The sequence below is a fragment of the Struthio camelus genome, chromosome 5 (assembly GCF_040807025.1).
Source record: "Struthio camelus isolate bStrCam1 chromosome 5, bStrCam1.hap1, whole genome shotgun sequence".
NCBI lineage: Eukaryota > Metazoa > Chordata > Aves > Struthioniformes > Struthionidae > Struthio > Struthio camelus.
In genome coordinates, this window is record NC_090946.1 from 7,543,849 (window position 1) to 7,556,206 (window position 12,358).

At 73.6% G+C, this 12,358-nt stretch overlaps 2 protein-coding genes across 4 annotated transcripts; one reads left to right on the top strand and one right to left on the bottom strand.

Annotated features, from left to right (window-relative positions):
* The first annotated feature begins 1,745 nt into the window (after positions 1-1,745).
* Positions 1,746-4,509, top strand: PRG2 (proteoglycan 2, pro eosinophil major basic protein). Its single transcript, XM_068944052.1, has 5 exons — positions 1,746-1,907; positions 1,991-2,157; positions 2,245-2,379; positions 2,996-3,107; positions 4,332-4,509. The coding sequence occupies exons 1-5, from the start codon at positions 1,775-1,777 to the stop codon at positions 4,388-4,390; spliced, it is 606 nt and encodes a 201-aa protein (XP_068800153.1). The 5' UTR covers positions 1,746-1,774; the 3' UTR covers positions 4,391-4,509.
* A 2,136-nt stretch (positions 4,510-6,645) lies between these two features.
* Positions 6,646-11,276, bottom strand: P2RX3 (purinergic receptor P2X 3). 3 transcript variants are annotated; one of them, XM_068944497.1, is made up of 12 exons: positions 11,080-11,276; positions 9,851-9,986; positions 9,678-9,770; positions 9,492-9,561; positions 9,287-9,383; positions 9,124-9,201; positions 8,874-9,015; positions 8,117-8,244; positions 7,952-8,045; positions 7,784-7,849; positions 7,005-7,040; positions 6,646-6,890 (listed from the first exon to the last, which is right to left on the bottom strand). In XM_068944497.1, exons 1-12 carry the CDS (start codon positions 11,217-11,219, stop codon positions 6,795-6,797), a joined length of 1,176 nt encoding a protein of 391 aa, XP_068800598.1. In that variant the 5' UTR covers positions 11,220-11,276; the 3' UTR covers positions 6,646-6,794. The 3 variants fall into 3 exon arrangements, with proteins under 3 accessions (XP_068800598.1, XP_068800596.1, XP_068800597.1); XM_068944495.1 differs by having other exon boundaries at positions 7,005-7,082; XM_068944496.1 differs by having other exon boundaries at positions 7,005-7,082; positions 9,287-9,380; positions 9,678-9,749; positions 11,080-11,273.
* Positions 11,277-12,358: the final 1,082 nt, after the last annotated feature.

Genomic DNA, 12,358 nt, shown 5'->3' on the forward strand with positions numbered 1-12,358 from the left:
CTCTGCCCCCCCCAAGGTCACCCCCACGGCCCTTGTGCCCCTCCAGGGTCACCCCATGTCCCTCTGCCCCCCCCCAGGGACACCCCCACGTCCCTCTGCCCCCCCCAGGGTCACCCCGTGTCCCTCTGCCCCCCCCAGGGTCACCCCCACGGCCCTTGTGCCCCCCCAGGGTCACCCCCATGTCCCTCTGCCCCCCCAGGGCACCCCCACGACCCCCTCCCCCTGCCTCCTGTCCCCCCCCCAGGTCCCCGAACTGCTCGGCCCCCCCCACCCCCCAGACCACCCGGGGCCGCTCTCGGGACCCCTGTCACCGCTGCGCCCACCCCGCGGTCCCCGTCCCTCACCCGCAGGACGCGCCGGCCCTTGGAGCAGCAGCAGCGGGGTTCGGGGGTGGGCACGGGCGCGGGGGGCCCGATACGATCTCCCGCTGCGTTGCCCAAGGCCGTTTCCCTCTAACGGGTGGCCGTTGGCCCACAGATGCTATCGCCCGCCGCGGCCCCCCCCCGCTCACCCCCCCCCCAACCAACCCCGGCACCCTCCGGGACCCCCGGCTGCACCCAGCCCGGGGCCGTGGGGCAGGGCGGCGGGTGGCGCAAGCCTGCGGCCGGCCCACGTGCCAGGGCCACCCGGCTTATAAGGGCCACCGCGGGCAGAGCCCCGCAGCCCCCAGGTGAGGGACGGGGACGGTGGGGTGGGCCCCGCGGCCCCCTCCCCAACCCCGGCAGCCCCGCCTGGGTGGGGGACGGGGGTGGCCCCGAGGGGGGCACCCGTGGGTCTGGGTCTGCCGCCGGGACGGAGGGCGCAAGGGTGGCACGGAGCGGGTGGCAGGGGGACCTCGAGGGACATGGGGCGAGTGGCCCCGGGGGCGCAAGGGTGGCACGGAGCGGGTGGCAGGGGGACCACGAGGGACATGGGGCGGGTGGCCCCGGGGGGCGCAAGGGTGGCACGGAGCGGGTGGCAGGGGGACCTCGGGGGACATGGGGCGGGTGGCCCCGGGGGGCGCAAGGGTGGCACGGAGCGGGTGGCAGGGGGACCACGAGGGACATGGGGCGGGTGGCCCCGGGGGGCGCAAGGGTGGCACGGAGCGGGTGGCAGGGGGACCACGAGGGACATGGGGCGGGTGGCCCCGGGGGTGCAAGGGTGGCACGGAGCGGGCGGCAGGGGGACCTCGGGGGACATGGGGCGGGTGGCCCCGGGGGTGCAAGGGTGGCACGGAGTGGGTGGCAGGGGGACCTCGGGGGACATGGGGCGGGTGGCCCCGGGGGGCGCAAGGGTGGCACGGAGCGGGTGGCAGGGGGACCACGAGGGACATGGGGCGGGTGGCCCCGGGGGGTGCAAGGGTGGCACGGAGCGGGTGGCAGGGGGACCACGAGGGACATGGGGCGGGTGGCCCCGGGGGGCGCAAGGGTGGCACGGAGCGGGTGGCAGGGGGACCACGAGGGACATGGGGCGGGTGGCCCCGGGGGCGCAAGGGTGGCACGGAGCGGGTGGCAGGGGGACCACGAGGGACATGGGGCGGGTGGCCCCGGGGGCGCAAGGGTGGCACGGAGCGGGTGGCAGGGGGACCTCGGGGGACATGGGGCGGGTGGCCCCGGGGGTGCAAGGGTGGCACGGAGCGGGTGGCAGGGGGACTTCGGGGGACATGGGGCGGGTGGCCCCGGGGGCGCAAGGGTGGCACGGAGCGGGTGGCAGGGGGACCTCGGGGGACATGGGGCGGGTGGCCCCGGGGGCGCAAGGGTGGCACGGAGCGGGTGGCAGGGGGACCTCGGGGGACATGGGGCGGGTGGCCCGGTGGCCCGGTCCCCATCTACGCCCGCCTGTCCCCAGCGCTGCCACCGCCGCCACCATGCAGCCCTGGCTGCTCCTCGCCGCGGCCCTGCTGAGCGCCGCCAGCGCCCGCCACCCGGGTGAGTGCCCACGCCGCTGCCCGCCGGCGCAGCGCCGCCGGGGTCCCCTGCGCCGGCCGCCGCCGTCACCCCTGTGCCCGCAGCCCCCGAGCCGGCCCTGGCAGCGCCGGCGGCCCCCGCGGCCGAGGTGGGCGACGAGCTCTGGTGCCCGCGGGACAACGAGACGGCGAGGCTGAGCCTGCCGGCGGCCGCCGGCACCTACCGCTACGCGGTGGTGGTGCGCCGGTGCAAGACCTTCCGCGGCGCCCAGGTGGGTCCCGGGGGGGGGGGGCCGGGTTGGGGGGGGACGATGGGGACGACGACCCGCCGGCGCTGAGCCCCTCGCCCCGCTCGGCAGGACGTGTGCCGCCGGTGCTACCGCGGGCAGCTGGCCTCCATCCACAGCTACAGCAGGAACGTGTGCCTGCGGCGCGCCCTGCGCGCCAGCACCAACCGCGGCCAGGCCTGGATCGGGGCCGTCACCAGGCCCCGGGTAATGAGACCCCCCCCCCCGCCCCAAATCCCGGCCTGGCACCCGCCACCCCTGGCCGGCACCCGTAACCCCACTTGTGCCCACCCCGGGGGTCCCAACCCTGCCCCGCTGCTCCTCTGCCCACCCCGGGGGTCCCAATCCTGCCCGCTGCCCCCTGTGCCCACCTTGGGGGTCCCAACCCTGCCTGCTGCCCCCCTGCCCACCCTGGGGGTCCCAACCCTGCCCTGCTGCCCCACTTGTGCCCACCTCGAGGGTCCCAACCCTGCCTGCTGCCCCCTGTGCCCACCCTGGGGGTCCCAACCCTGCCTGCTGCCCCCCTGCCCACCCTGGGGGTCCCAACCCTGCCCTGCTGCCCCCTGTGCCCACCCTGGGGGCCTCAGCCCTGCCCACTGCCCCTGTGCCCACCCTGGGGGTCCCAGTCCTGCCCACTGCCCCTCTGCCCACCTTGGGGGTCCCAACCCTGCCCCGCTGCCCCCCTGCCCACCCCGGGGGTCTCAGCCCTGCCCGCTGCCCCCCTGCCCACCCCAGGGGTCCCAGCCCGGCCCTGCTGCCCCCTGCCCCCCCCGGGGGTCCCAGGGCGGCGGTGCGGGGGGTGACGGGCGGCCGGCGGGCGCAGGGCCGGAGCGTGTACTGCCGGTGGGTGGACTGCTCGGCGTGGAACTACGCGCACTGGCTCCGCGGCTACCCCCTGCTCTCGGGCACCTTCTGCACCTCCCTCTGCAGCGCCAGTCAGTGGGGCCGGGGCGGGCGGGGGGCTGCTGCTTGGGGGGTGCGGGCTGCAACCTGGGGCTTTGGCGGCTGCAAGTTGGGGGGCTGCGGGCTGCAAGTTGGGGGGCTGGGGGCTGCTGCTTGGAGCTTTGGGGGATGCAAATTGGGGGCTGCGGGCTGCAGCTTGGGGGGCTGGGGGCTGCAACCTGGGGGGCTGGGGGATGCAAGTTGGGGGACTGGGGGCTGCAACCTGGGGGGCTGCGGGCTGCAACCTGGAGGCTGCGGGCTGCAACCTGGGGCTTTGGGGGCTGCAGCTTGGGGGGCTGCGGGCTGCTGCTTGGGGCTGCAGGCTGCAACTTGGGGGTCTGGGGGCTGCAACCTGGGGCTTTGGGGGCTGCTGCTTGGGGGGCTGCGGGCTGCAACTTGGGGCTGCAGGCTGCAACTTGGGGGTCTGGGGGCTGCAACCTGGGGCTTTGGGGGCTGCAACTTGGGGGTCTGAGGGCTGCAGCTTGGAGTTTTGGGGGCTGCAGCTTGGGGGCCTGAGGGCTGCAACCTGGGGGGCTGGGGCTTCAACTTGGGGGGCTGCAGGCTGCAACCTGGGGGGCAGGGGCTGCAGCTTGAGGGGCTGCAGGCTGCAAGCCGGGGCTTTGGGGGCTGCAACTTGGGGGGCTGGGGGCTGCAACTTGGAGCTTTGGGGGATGCAAATTGGGGGCTGCGGGCTGCAGCTTGGGGGGCTGGGGGCTGCAACCTGTGGGGCTGGGGGATGCAAGTTGGGGGACTGGGGGCTGCAACCTGGGGGGCTGCGGGCTGCAACCTGGAGGCTGCGGGCTGCAACCTGGGGCTTTGGGGGCTGCAGCTTGGGGGGCTGCGGGCTGCTGCTTGGGGGGCTGCGGGCTGCAACTTGGGGCTGCAGGCTGCAACTTGGGGGTCTGGGGGCTGCAACCTGGGGCTTTGGGGGCTGCAACTTGGGGGTCTGAGGGCTGCAGCTTGGGGTTTTGGGGGCTGCAGCTTGGGGGCCTGAGGGCTGCAACCTGGGGGGCTGGGGCTTCAACTTGGGGGGCTGCAGGCTGCAACCTGGGGGGCAGGGGCTGCAGCTTGAGGGGCTGCAGGCTGCAAGCCGGGGCTTTGGGGGCTGCAGCTTGGGGGGCTGGGGGGGGTCAGGTACGTGGGGGTCAGGGGCTGGCGGCCGGCGGTGGGGCTGTGGGGCGGGCCGGGGGGCGGCACTGACCCCCGTCGCCCCCCAGACGGGCGCTGGAGGAGCGTGCGCTGCCGCGTGAAGCTGCCCTTCATCTGCGAGTACTGAGGGGTTCAGCCCCCCGGCCCGGGCGGGGGGCCCAGCTCGGCGGCGGGGGGGTCCCCGGCCCCCCGCCTGCCCCACGGTGAGGGGCAGCGCCCCGCTCCCCCCCAGGCCCCAATAAAGTGTCAGCGTTCAGCACCTGCGTCCCAGTGGGAACCTCGCGCGCCCCTCGCGGCGTCCGGCCGCCAGCCCCACGGCCACCTCCGGGAGGGCCACCCGGACCCCCGCTGCTGCCCCCGGACCCCACGCCCCAATCCTGCCCCGCAGACACCCCCCATGCCCCCCACCCACACGCAGGCCGCACACGGGAGGGTGCCGAGAGCCGAAGGTTTATTGGGGGCCGGGCTGGGGGTGCTGCCGCCGCCGCCGTGGGGCAGGGAGGGGGACGGGGGGCAGCGCAGAGGTGGGGACCCTCAGGGATGGGGACAGTGGGGCAGAGCCGGGACCCCCAAGGATGGGAGCTGGGGGACAGTGGGGCAGAGCCGGGACCCCTGGGGACAGGAGCTGGGGACAGTGGGGCAGAGCTGGGACCCCCAAGGATGGGAGCTGGGGGACAGTGGGGCAGAGCCGGGACCCCCAGGGAGGGGGACAGTGGGGCAGAGCTGGGACCCCCAAGGATGGGAGCTGGGGGACAGTGGGGCAGAGCCGGGACCCCCAGGGAGGGGGACAGTGGGGCAGAGCTGGGACCCCCAAGGATGGGAGCTGGGGGACAGTGGGGCAGAGCCGGGACCCCTGGGGACAGGAGCTGGGGACAGTGGGGCAGAGCCGGGACCCCCAAGGATGGGAGCTGGGGGACAGTGGGGCAGAGCCGGGACCCGCAGGGAGGGGGACAGTGGGGCAGAGCCGGGACCCCCAAGGATGGGAGCTGGGGGACAGTGGGGCAGAGCCAGGACCCCCAAGGATGGGGACAGTGAGGCAGAGCTGGGACCCCCGGGGAAGGATGGGTGCTGGGGACAGTGGGGCAGAGCCGGGACCCCCAGGGAGGGGGACAGTGGGGCAGAGCTGGGACCCCCGGGGAAGGATGGGTGCTGGGGACAGTGGGGCAGAGCCGGGACCCCCAAGGATGGGTGCTGGGGGACAGTGGGGCAGAGCTGGGACCCCCAAGGATGGGAGCTGGGGGACAGTGGGGCAGAGCCGGGACCCCTGGGGACAGGAGCTGGGGACAGTGGGGCAGAGCCGGGACCCCCAAGGATGGGAGCTGGGGGACAGTGGGGCAGAGCCGGGACCCCCAAGGATGGGGACAGTGGGGCAGAGCTGGGACCCCCGGGGAAGGATGGGTGCTGGGGACAGTGGGGCAGAGCCGGGACCCCCAAGGATGGGAGCTGGGGGACAGTGGGGCAGAGCCGGGACCCCCAAGGATGGGGACAGTGGGGCAGAGCTGGGACCCCCGGGGAAGGATGGGTGCTGGGGACAGTGGGGCAGAGCCGGGACCCCCAAGGAAGGGAGCTGGGGGACAGTGGGGCAGAGCCGGGACCCCTGGGGACAGGAGCTGGGGACAGTGGGGCAGAGCTGGGACCCCCAAGGATGGGAGCTGGGGGACAGTGGGGCAGAGCCGGGACCCCCAGGGAGGGGGACAGTGGGGCAGAGCCGGGACCCCCAAGGATGGGAGCTGGGGGACAGTGGGGCAGAGCCGGGACCCCCAGGGAGGGGGACAGTGGGGCAGAGCCGGGACCCCCAAGGATGGGAGCTGGGGGACAGTGGGGCAGAGCCAGGACCCCCGGGGAGGGGGACAGTGGGGCAGAGCTGGGACCCCCAGGGAAGGATGGGAGCTGGGGGACAGTGGGGCAGAGCCGGGACCCCTGGGGACAGGAGCTGGGGACAGTGGGGCAGAGCTGGGACCCCCAAGGATGGGAGCTGGGGGACAGTGGGGCAGAGCCGGGACCCCTGGGGACAGGAGCTGGGGACAGTGGGGCAGAGCCGGGACCCCCAAGGATGGGAGCTGGGGGACAGTGGGGCAGAGCCGGGACCCGCAGGGAGGGGGACAGTGGGGCAGAGCCGGGACCCCCAAGGATGGGAGCTGGGGGACAGTGGGGCAGAGCTGGGACCCCCAAGGATGGGAGCTGGGGGACAGTGGGGCAGAGCCGGGACCCCCAAGGATGGGGACAGTGGGGCAGAGCTGGGACCCCCGGGGAAGGATGGGTGCTGGGGACAGTGGGGCAGAGCCGGGACCCCCAAGGATGGGAGCTGGGGGACAGTGGGGCAGAGCCGGGACCCCCAGGGAGGGGGACAGTGGGGCAGAGCCGGGACCCCCAAGGATGGGAGCTGGGGGACAGTGGGGCAGAGCCAGGACCCCCGGGGAGGGGCACCAGGGACAGCCCCCTGCCACCATCCCCACGCGGACAAAGCTGCCGTGGGGCCCGCAGGTGGTGGGGGGCCACGGCAGTGGGGCGCTGCCCCACGGCGCGGGGGGCTAGAGGCTGACGGTGGCCGCGTCGGTGGAGCCCATCTCGCCGCCCCCCGGCGCCGTGGGGCCGGCCGAACGCCGGGGCGGGCTGGCCTCCGGCACCTGTGGGGCAGGGCAGGCTGCTGCGGGGTGCTGCCCCACGGCACCCGAGGGCCCCAGCAGCCCCCCGCCCGGCCCAGCCCCACGGCGCCCCGGGCCCCCTGCCCCACGCCTCACCTCCTCGAACTTGCGGGCCTTGTAGTGCTCAGCACCCTTGAGGAAGTGCAGCAGGATGAGATCGCAGAGCACCGAGCCCTGCGGGGCACGGCGGCGCTGGGGGGCGGCCGGGGGGCCGGGGGGCCTGCTGCCCCACGGCGACCCCAGCCCCCTGCCCGCCACCTGGGGACGGACTGGGCCACCATCCCCAGCGCCGTGGGGCTCGGCCGCAGCCCCTTCCCCACCGCTGTGGGGCTCGGGTGCAGCCCCTTGCCCACTGCAGCCCCTTCCCCAGTGCCGTGGGGCTCAGCCACAGCCCCTTCCCCACCACTATGGGCCCCACTGCAGCCCCTTCCCCACTGCAGCCCCTTCCCCAGCGCTATGGGGCCCCACTGCAGCCCCTTGCCCACTGCAGCCCCTTCCCCACCACTGTGGGGCTTGGCTGCAGCCCCTTCCCCACTGCAGCCCCTTCCCACCACTACGGGGCCCCGCTGCAGCCCCTTGCCCACTGCAGCCCCTTCCCCAGCGCTATGGGGCCCCACTGCAGCCCCTTCCCCACCGCAGCCCCTTCCCCACCGCTGTGGGGCTCGGCTGCAGCCCCTTGCCCACTGCAGCCCCTTCCCCACCACTGTGGGGCTTGGCTGCAGCCCCTTCCCCACTGCAGCCCCTTCCCACCACTACGGGGCCCCGCTGCAGCCCCTTGCCCACTGCAGCCCCTTCCCCAGTGCTATGGGGCCCCACTGCAGCCCCTTCCCCACCGCAGCCCCTTCCCCAGCGCCATGGCCCGCCGCCCCGCTCACCACGCCGACGGAGGTGCACGCCGCCACCACGTTGACGAGGGTCGGGACGATGCTGAATTTCCCAGCCTGGCGGGGGGACAGGAGTCGAGGAGGTCCGTCAGTCCCGGGGGGCGGGCAGCACCCCCCCCCACGCCCTGCACCCACCCCCCCCGCCAGCGGACTACGTACGCTGCCGTACACCAGGACGTCGAAGCGGATGCCGAAGGCCTTGGTCAGGCAGCGGCGCTCGGTACCGTCGGGCCGGCGGTAGTAGCGAGCTGACCTGTAGCCGGGCGAAGCGGCCGTCACCGGTGGGGTGGGAGCAGCATCCCCCCCCTGCCCAAACCCCACAACCTGAAGTTGTAGCCGGTGGCGGTGGTGGCGGCGCCGTCCAGGCGGCTGAAGGAGTAACGGGGCAAGCAGCGCTCCCATGGCTGGTCCAGGTCGCACTCCCAGCCGATCTTGATGGCCAGCACGCCGCCCTGCGGCCCCCGGCGGCCGGCGTTCAGCCATGGGGCAGCCCCCCACCCCAGCACCGTGGGGCACCCGGTGGCGGTGGTTGGTTGGTTGGGTGGTGGTTGGTTGGGTGGGTGGTGGTGGTTGGGTGGTGGTGGTGGTTGGGTGGTGGTGGTTGGGTGGTGGTGGTTGGTTGGTTGGGTGGTGGTGGTTGGGTGGTGGTGGTGGTTGGGTGGTGGTGGTTGGTTGGTTGGGTGGTGGTTGGTTGGGTGGTGGTGGTGGTTGGGTGGTGGTGGTTGGTTGGGTGGGTGGTGGTTGGTTGGGTGGGTGGTGGTGGTTGGGTGGTGGTTGGTTGGTTGGGTGGTGGTGGTTGGGTGGTGGTGGTGGTTGGGTGGTGGTGGTAGTTGGGTGGTGGCTGGTTGGGTGGGTGGTGGTTGGTTGGGTGGTGGTTGGTTGGTTGGGTGGTGGTGGTTGGGTGGTGGTGGTGGTTGGGTGGTGGTGGTTGGTTGGGTGGTGGGTGGTTGGGTGGGTGGTGGTTGGTTGGTTGGGTGGTGGTGGTGGTTGGGTGGTGGTGGTTGGTTGGTTGGGTGGTGGTTGGTTGGGTGGTGGTGGTGGTTGGGTGGCGGTGGTTGGTTGGGTGGTGGTGGTTGCTCACCGTGGTGGCCAACGTGCCGAAGTCCTGGCCGGCCCAGCGGGCCACATCGCCCAGGCGCAGGACGGGGCAGAGGGGCCGCCGGGCCGGATGGAAGCGGCAGCGGCTCAGCTCGCCCGCCGGGGCGTCCGGTGGCAGGTTGGCCCTGCCCGGGGAGGGGGTAATGGTGGTGGTGGTGGTGAGGGGGGACGAGGATGGGGACAAAATGGCGGGGGGAGATCCCCCGTCCCCCACCATCCCCTCCCCGTCTCACTTCTCGAAGCCGAAGAGCGGGAAGCGGACGCTGTTCTTGACCAAGAGGGTGAAGTTTTCGGCCTCCAGCATGACGGGTCTGCAGGGGGGTGGGGGCAGCGAGAGGGTGACACCAGCCGGTGGTCGCGGGCTCCCCCCCCCAGCCCCGTCCCCGTTCCGCTCACGCCTCCACGGTGTCCACCTCCGGCGGGCACCAGCCCCGGATCTCGCAGCTCCGCCGTGTCCCGTTGTAGCGCACGCAGCGCCCCGTCAGCACCCCTGCTGGGGTTGGGGTTGGGGTTGGGCACCCATCAGTGTGGCGAGCGCATCGGGGCTCAGCCACTTCCGGCTTTTTTTTTTGGGGGGGGGGGGAGTGGTGTATGGGCTTACCGCTCCCCGTGGCGGCGGGGCTGTCCTTCGGGCAGTCGCTGTCGGCGGTGCAGCGGTACCTGGCGTCGCTCTGCGCCGGCGGGCGGTGAGGCGGTGCGGGGACACCCCGCCATTGCGGTGGTGGTGGTGGGGGGGAGGGGTCTGCCCCGCTCAACACCCCCGTCCCCATCCCCGGCACCCCCTCACCTCCGGGCACAGCCCCTGCTCCTGGTTCTCCGTCACGATCCGCTTGGTGATGACCACGAACACCGAGGTGCCCTGGGGACGCGCCGGCAGTGGCTGGGTGGGATCGATGGTGGGGGGGGGGGACACCAAGGTAGGGGCCCAGGCGTCCGGGCCCTGGCGGCCCTGCCCCTTACCTGGGGGGGGGTGACGTAGTCGGCCGTGTCCAGCACCCGGCCGGCGTACTTGCCGACGCCTTTGACTTTGGTCACCACCGAGGACTCGATGACGGTGTCGCGCACCTGGTAGGCTTTTTCGTGCAGGAACACCCAGCTGGGCCGACCCCCGGCCGGGTGAGCGGCGGCGGCCGCACGGCCCCTGCCCGCCCTACAGCCCGCCCTACAGCCCGCCCCGACCGGTGCCCAACCCCTCCCCAGGTCACCCGCAGCCCACCCGAAGCTCCCGGAGTCCACGGACACCCGGGGGCCACCAGACCAACTGACTGACCGACTGCCAGTCCTCCAACAGCCGTTCAGTAGTGGTAGCACGGCCCCTGCCCGCCCTACAGCCTGCCCCGACTGGCACCCGACCCTCCCCGGGTCACCCACAGCCCACCCAAAGCTCCTGGAGTCCACGGACACCCAGGGGCCACCAGACCAACTGACTGACCGACTGCCAGTCCAACAGCTGTTCAGCACCCTGCTGGCACCCTCCAGAGAATTTGCCGTGAGAGGCACCCAGAGAGAGGACTGGGCGCTGGGGGTTAAATACCCCCCTCCTCGCCCACCGGCTGTACTGGGCTGGGGCACCTCAGTCACAGTCGGGTGAAGGGCACCCAGGACCGCCGTGGGGTCAGGCACGGAGTAACCGGGTTGGAGGGGAGCGGGGCAGGACACCCGCTCGCCGTCACCCGCTCTGGCGCGCTGGTGCCCCTCGTCACCCTGTCACCCGCACTGATGCACGCGCTGTTCTTGTCCCTCTGTTCGCCACCCGCGCTGCCACAGCTGCCCCCCTGCCATGGGCGCGCGCTCTCCCTGGCTGTCACCCGTGCCGGCACACCCGACCGACGTCCCCGTCCCCCCCGCCCACACCCTTGCCCATCCTCTTGCCGCCACCTGCGCCGGTCGCTCCTCCGTCCTGTCACCCGCGCAGGGCGCTCTCCGCTCCTGGGTGACTGACTCTGCCAGTCACCCGCACCCGCTCCGTGCACCACCGCGCGCCGACCCCCTCCTCGGTCGCACCGCCGGCCGGCTCGTCACCCGTGCCGCCCCCTCCCCCCGGGGGGGAGGTCACTGTGCTGCTGTCACCCGCTCCCAGCCCCTCGGCCGTCAGCCGCGGCACCCCCGTCCACCCCGGGGAGGGGGCCAGAGGGGTGACGCTTGGCTCCGGCGGTGGTGGTTGGAGGTGGGGGGGGGAGGTCGCTCACCCGAGGAAGTAGGAGAGGATGAGGAGCTGCACGGCCCGGTTGACGGCGCCCACCACCCAGCTCTTCACCACCACCGACTTGGTGGTCTCGTAGGCGAAGAAGGCGGCCAGCCAGCGGGGGCCGGGCGGCGGGGCCGCCATCGGGGTTGGGGGCGGAGTGGGGGGGGGCGCGAGCCGGGCCGCTGGGGCGCCCCGGGCGGCGGCGAGGGGCCGGACGGCGGGCGGAGGCACGGCCCAGTCCCGTCCGTCTGTCCGTCCGTCTGTCCGTCCGTCTGTCTGTCCGTCTGTCTGTCTGTCTGTCCGTCTATCTCTCCGTCCGTCCGTCTGTCTGTCCGTCCGTCTGTCCGTCTGTCTGTCCGTCCGTCTGTCCGTCTGTCTGTCTGTCTGTCCGTCTATCTCTCCGTCCGTCCGTCTGTCTGTCCGTCCGTCTGTCCGTCTGTCTGTCCGTCCGTCTGTCCGTCTGTCTGTCTGTCTGTCCGTCTATCTCTCCGTCCGTCCGTCTGGCTGGCCGTCCGTCTGTCCGTCTGTCTGTCCGTCCGTCCGTCCGTCTGTCTGTCTGTCTGTCCGTCCGTCTGTCCGTCTATCTGTCCGTCCGTCTGTCTGTCTGTCTGTCCGTCCGTCTGTCCATCTCTCTGCTCTGGCTCCCCGTCTCCGCCCCGGCGCCCTGCTGGGAAGGAGGCGGGGGGGGGCGCTGGCAGGGTGCCCGGGTACGGCTGTGGGGAGCGGGGTGGGGGGGTGGGGGGGAGGCATGTTTGGGGTGTGTGGATAACCTGTCCCCCCCCTCCCTCCCCTCGAGTTTGGGGAGGGGCTCGTTGTGGCGGTGCCTCGTTTTGGGGGTGTCCCTGTGGAGGGGGGGTCTCGTTTTAGGGGTACCTCTCTGGGGGGGGCTCGTTTTGGGGGTCCCGTTTTCGGGGTGCCCCTGTGTGTGGGGGGGGTCCCGTTTTGGGGGTCCCGTGTTGGGGGGGCCCCTGTGGGGGGGGCCTTTGGGGGGTGTGGTGCCCCGTACTGACGTCACCACCCCCCCGGCCGCCGCGGTGACGTCACGGGGCTGACCCCCCGCCGCCAGCCAATGGGGGCAGGGCTGCCCGCCCGCCCGCCCGGCAGCGGCGCCCCCGCCCTGCCGGAGTCCGCCCGCTCTCTATGGTGGCAGGTGAGGGAGCGCCGCAGGTGAGGCCGCAGGGAGCGGCTAGTCTAGCCCCCGCCTCCCCGACATCTCTATGGCGGGGGGCGGCGAGGAAAGGCGCGGGGGCGCCCCGTCCTCTCTAGCCGCAGTCCTCCGC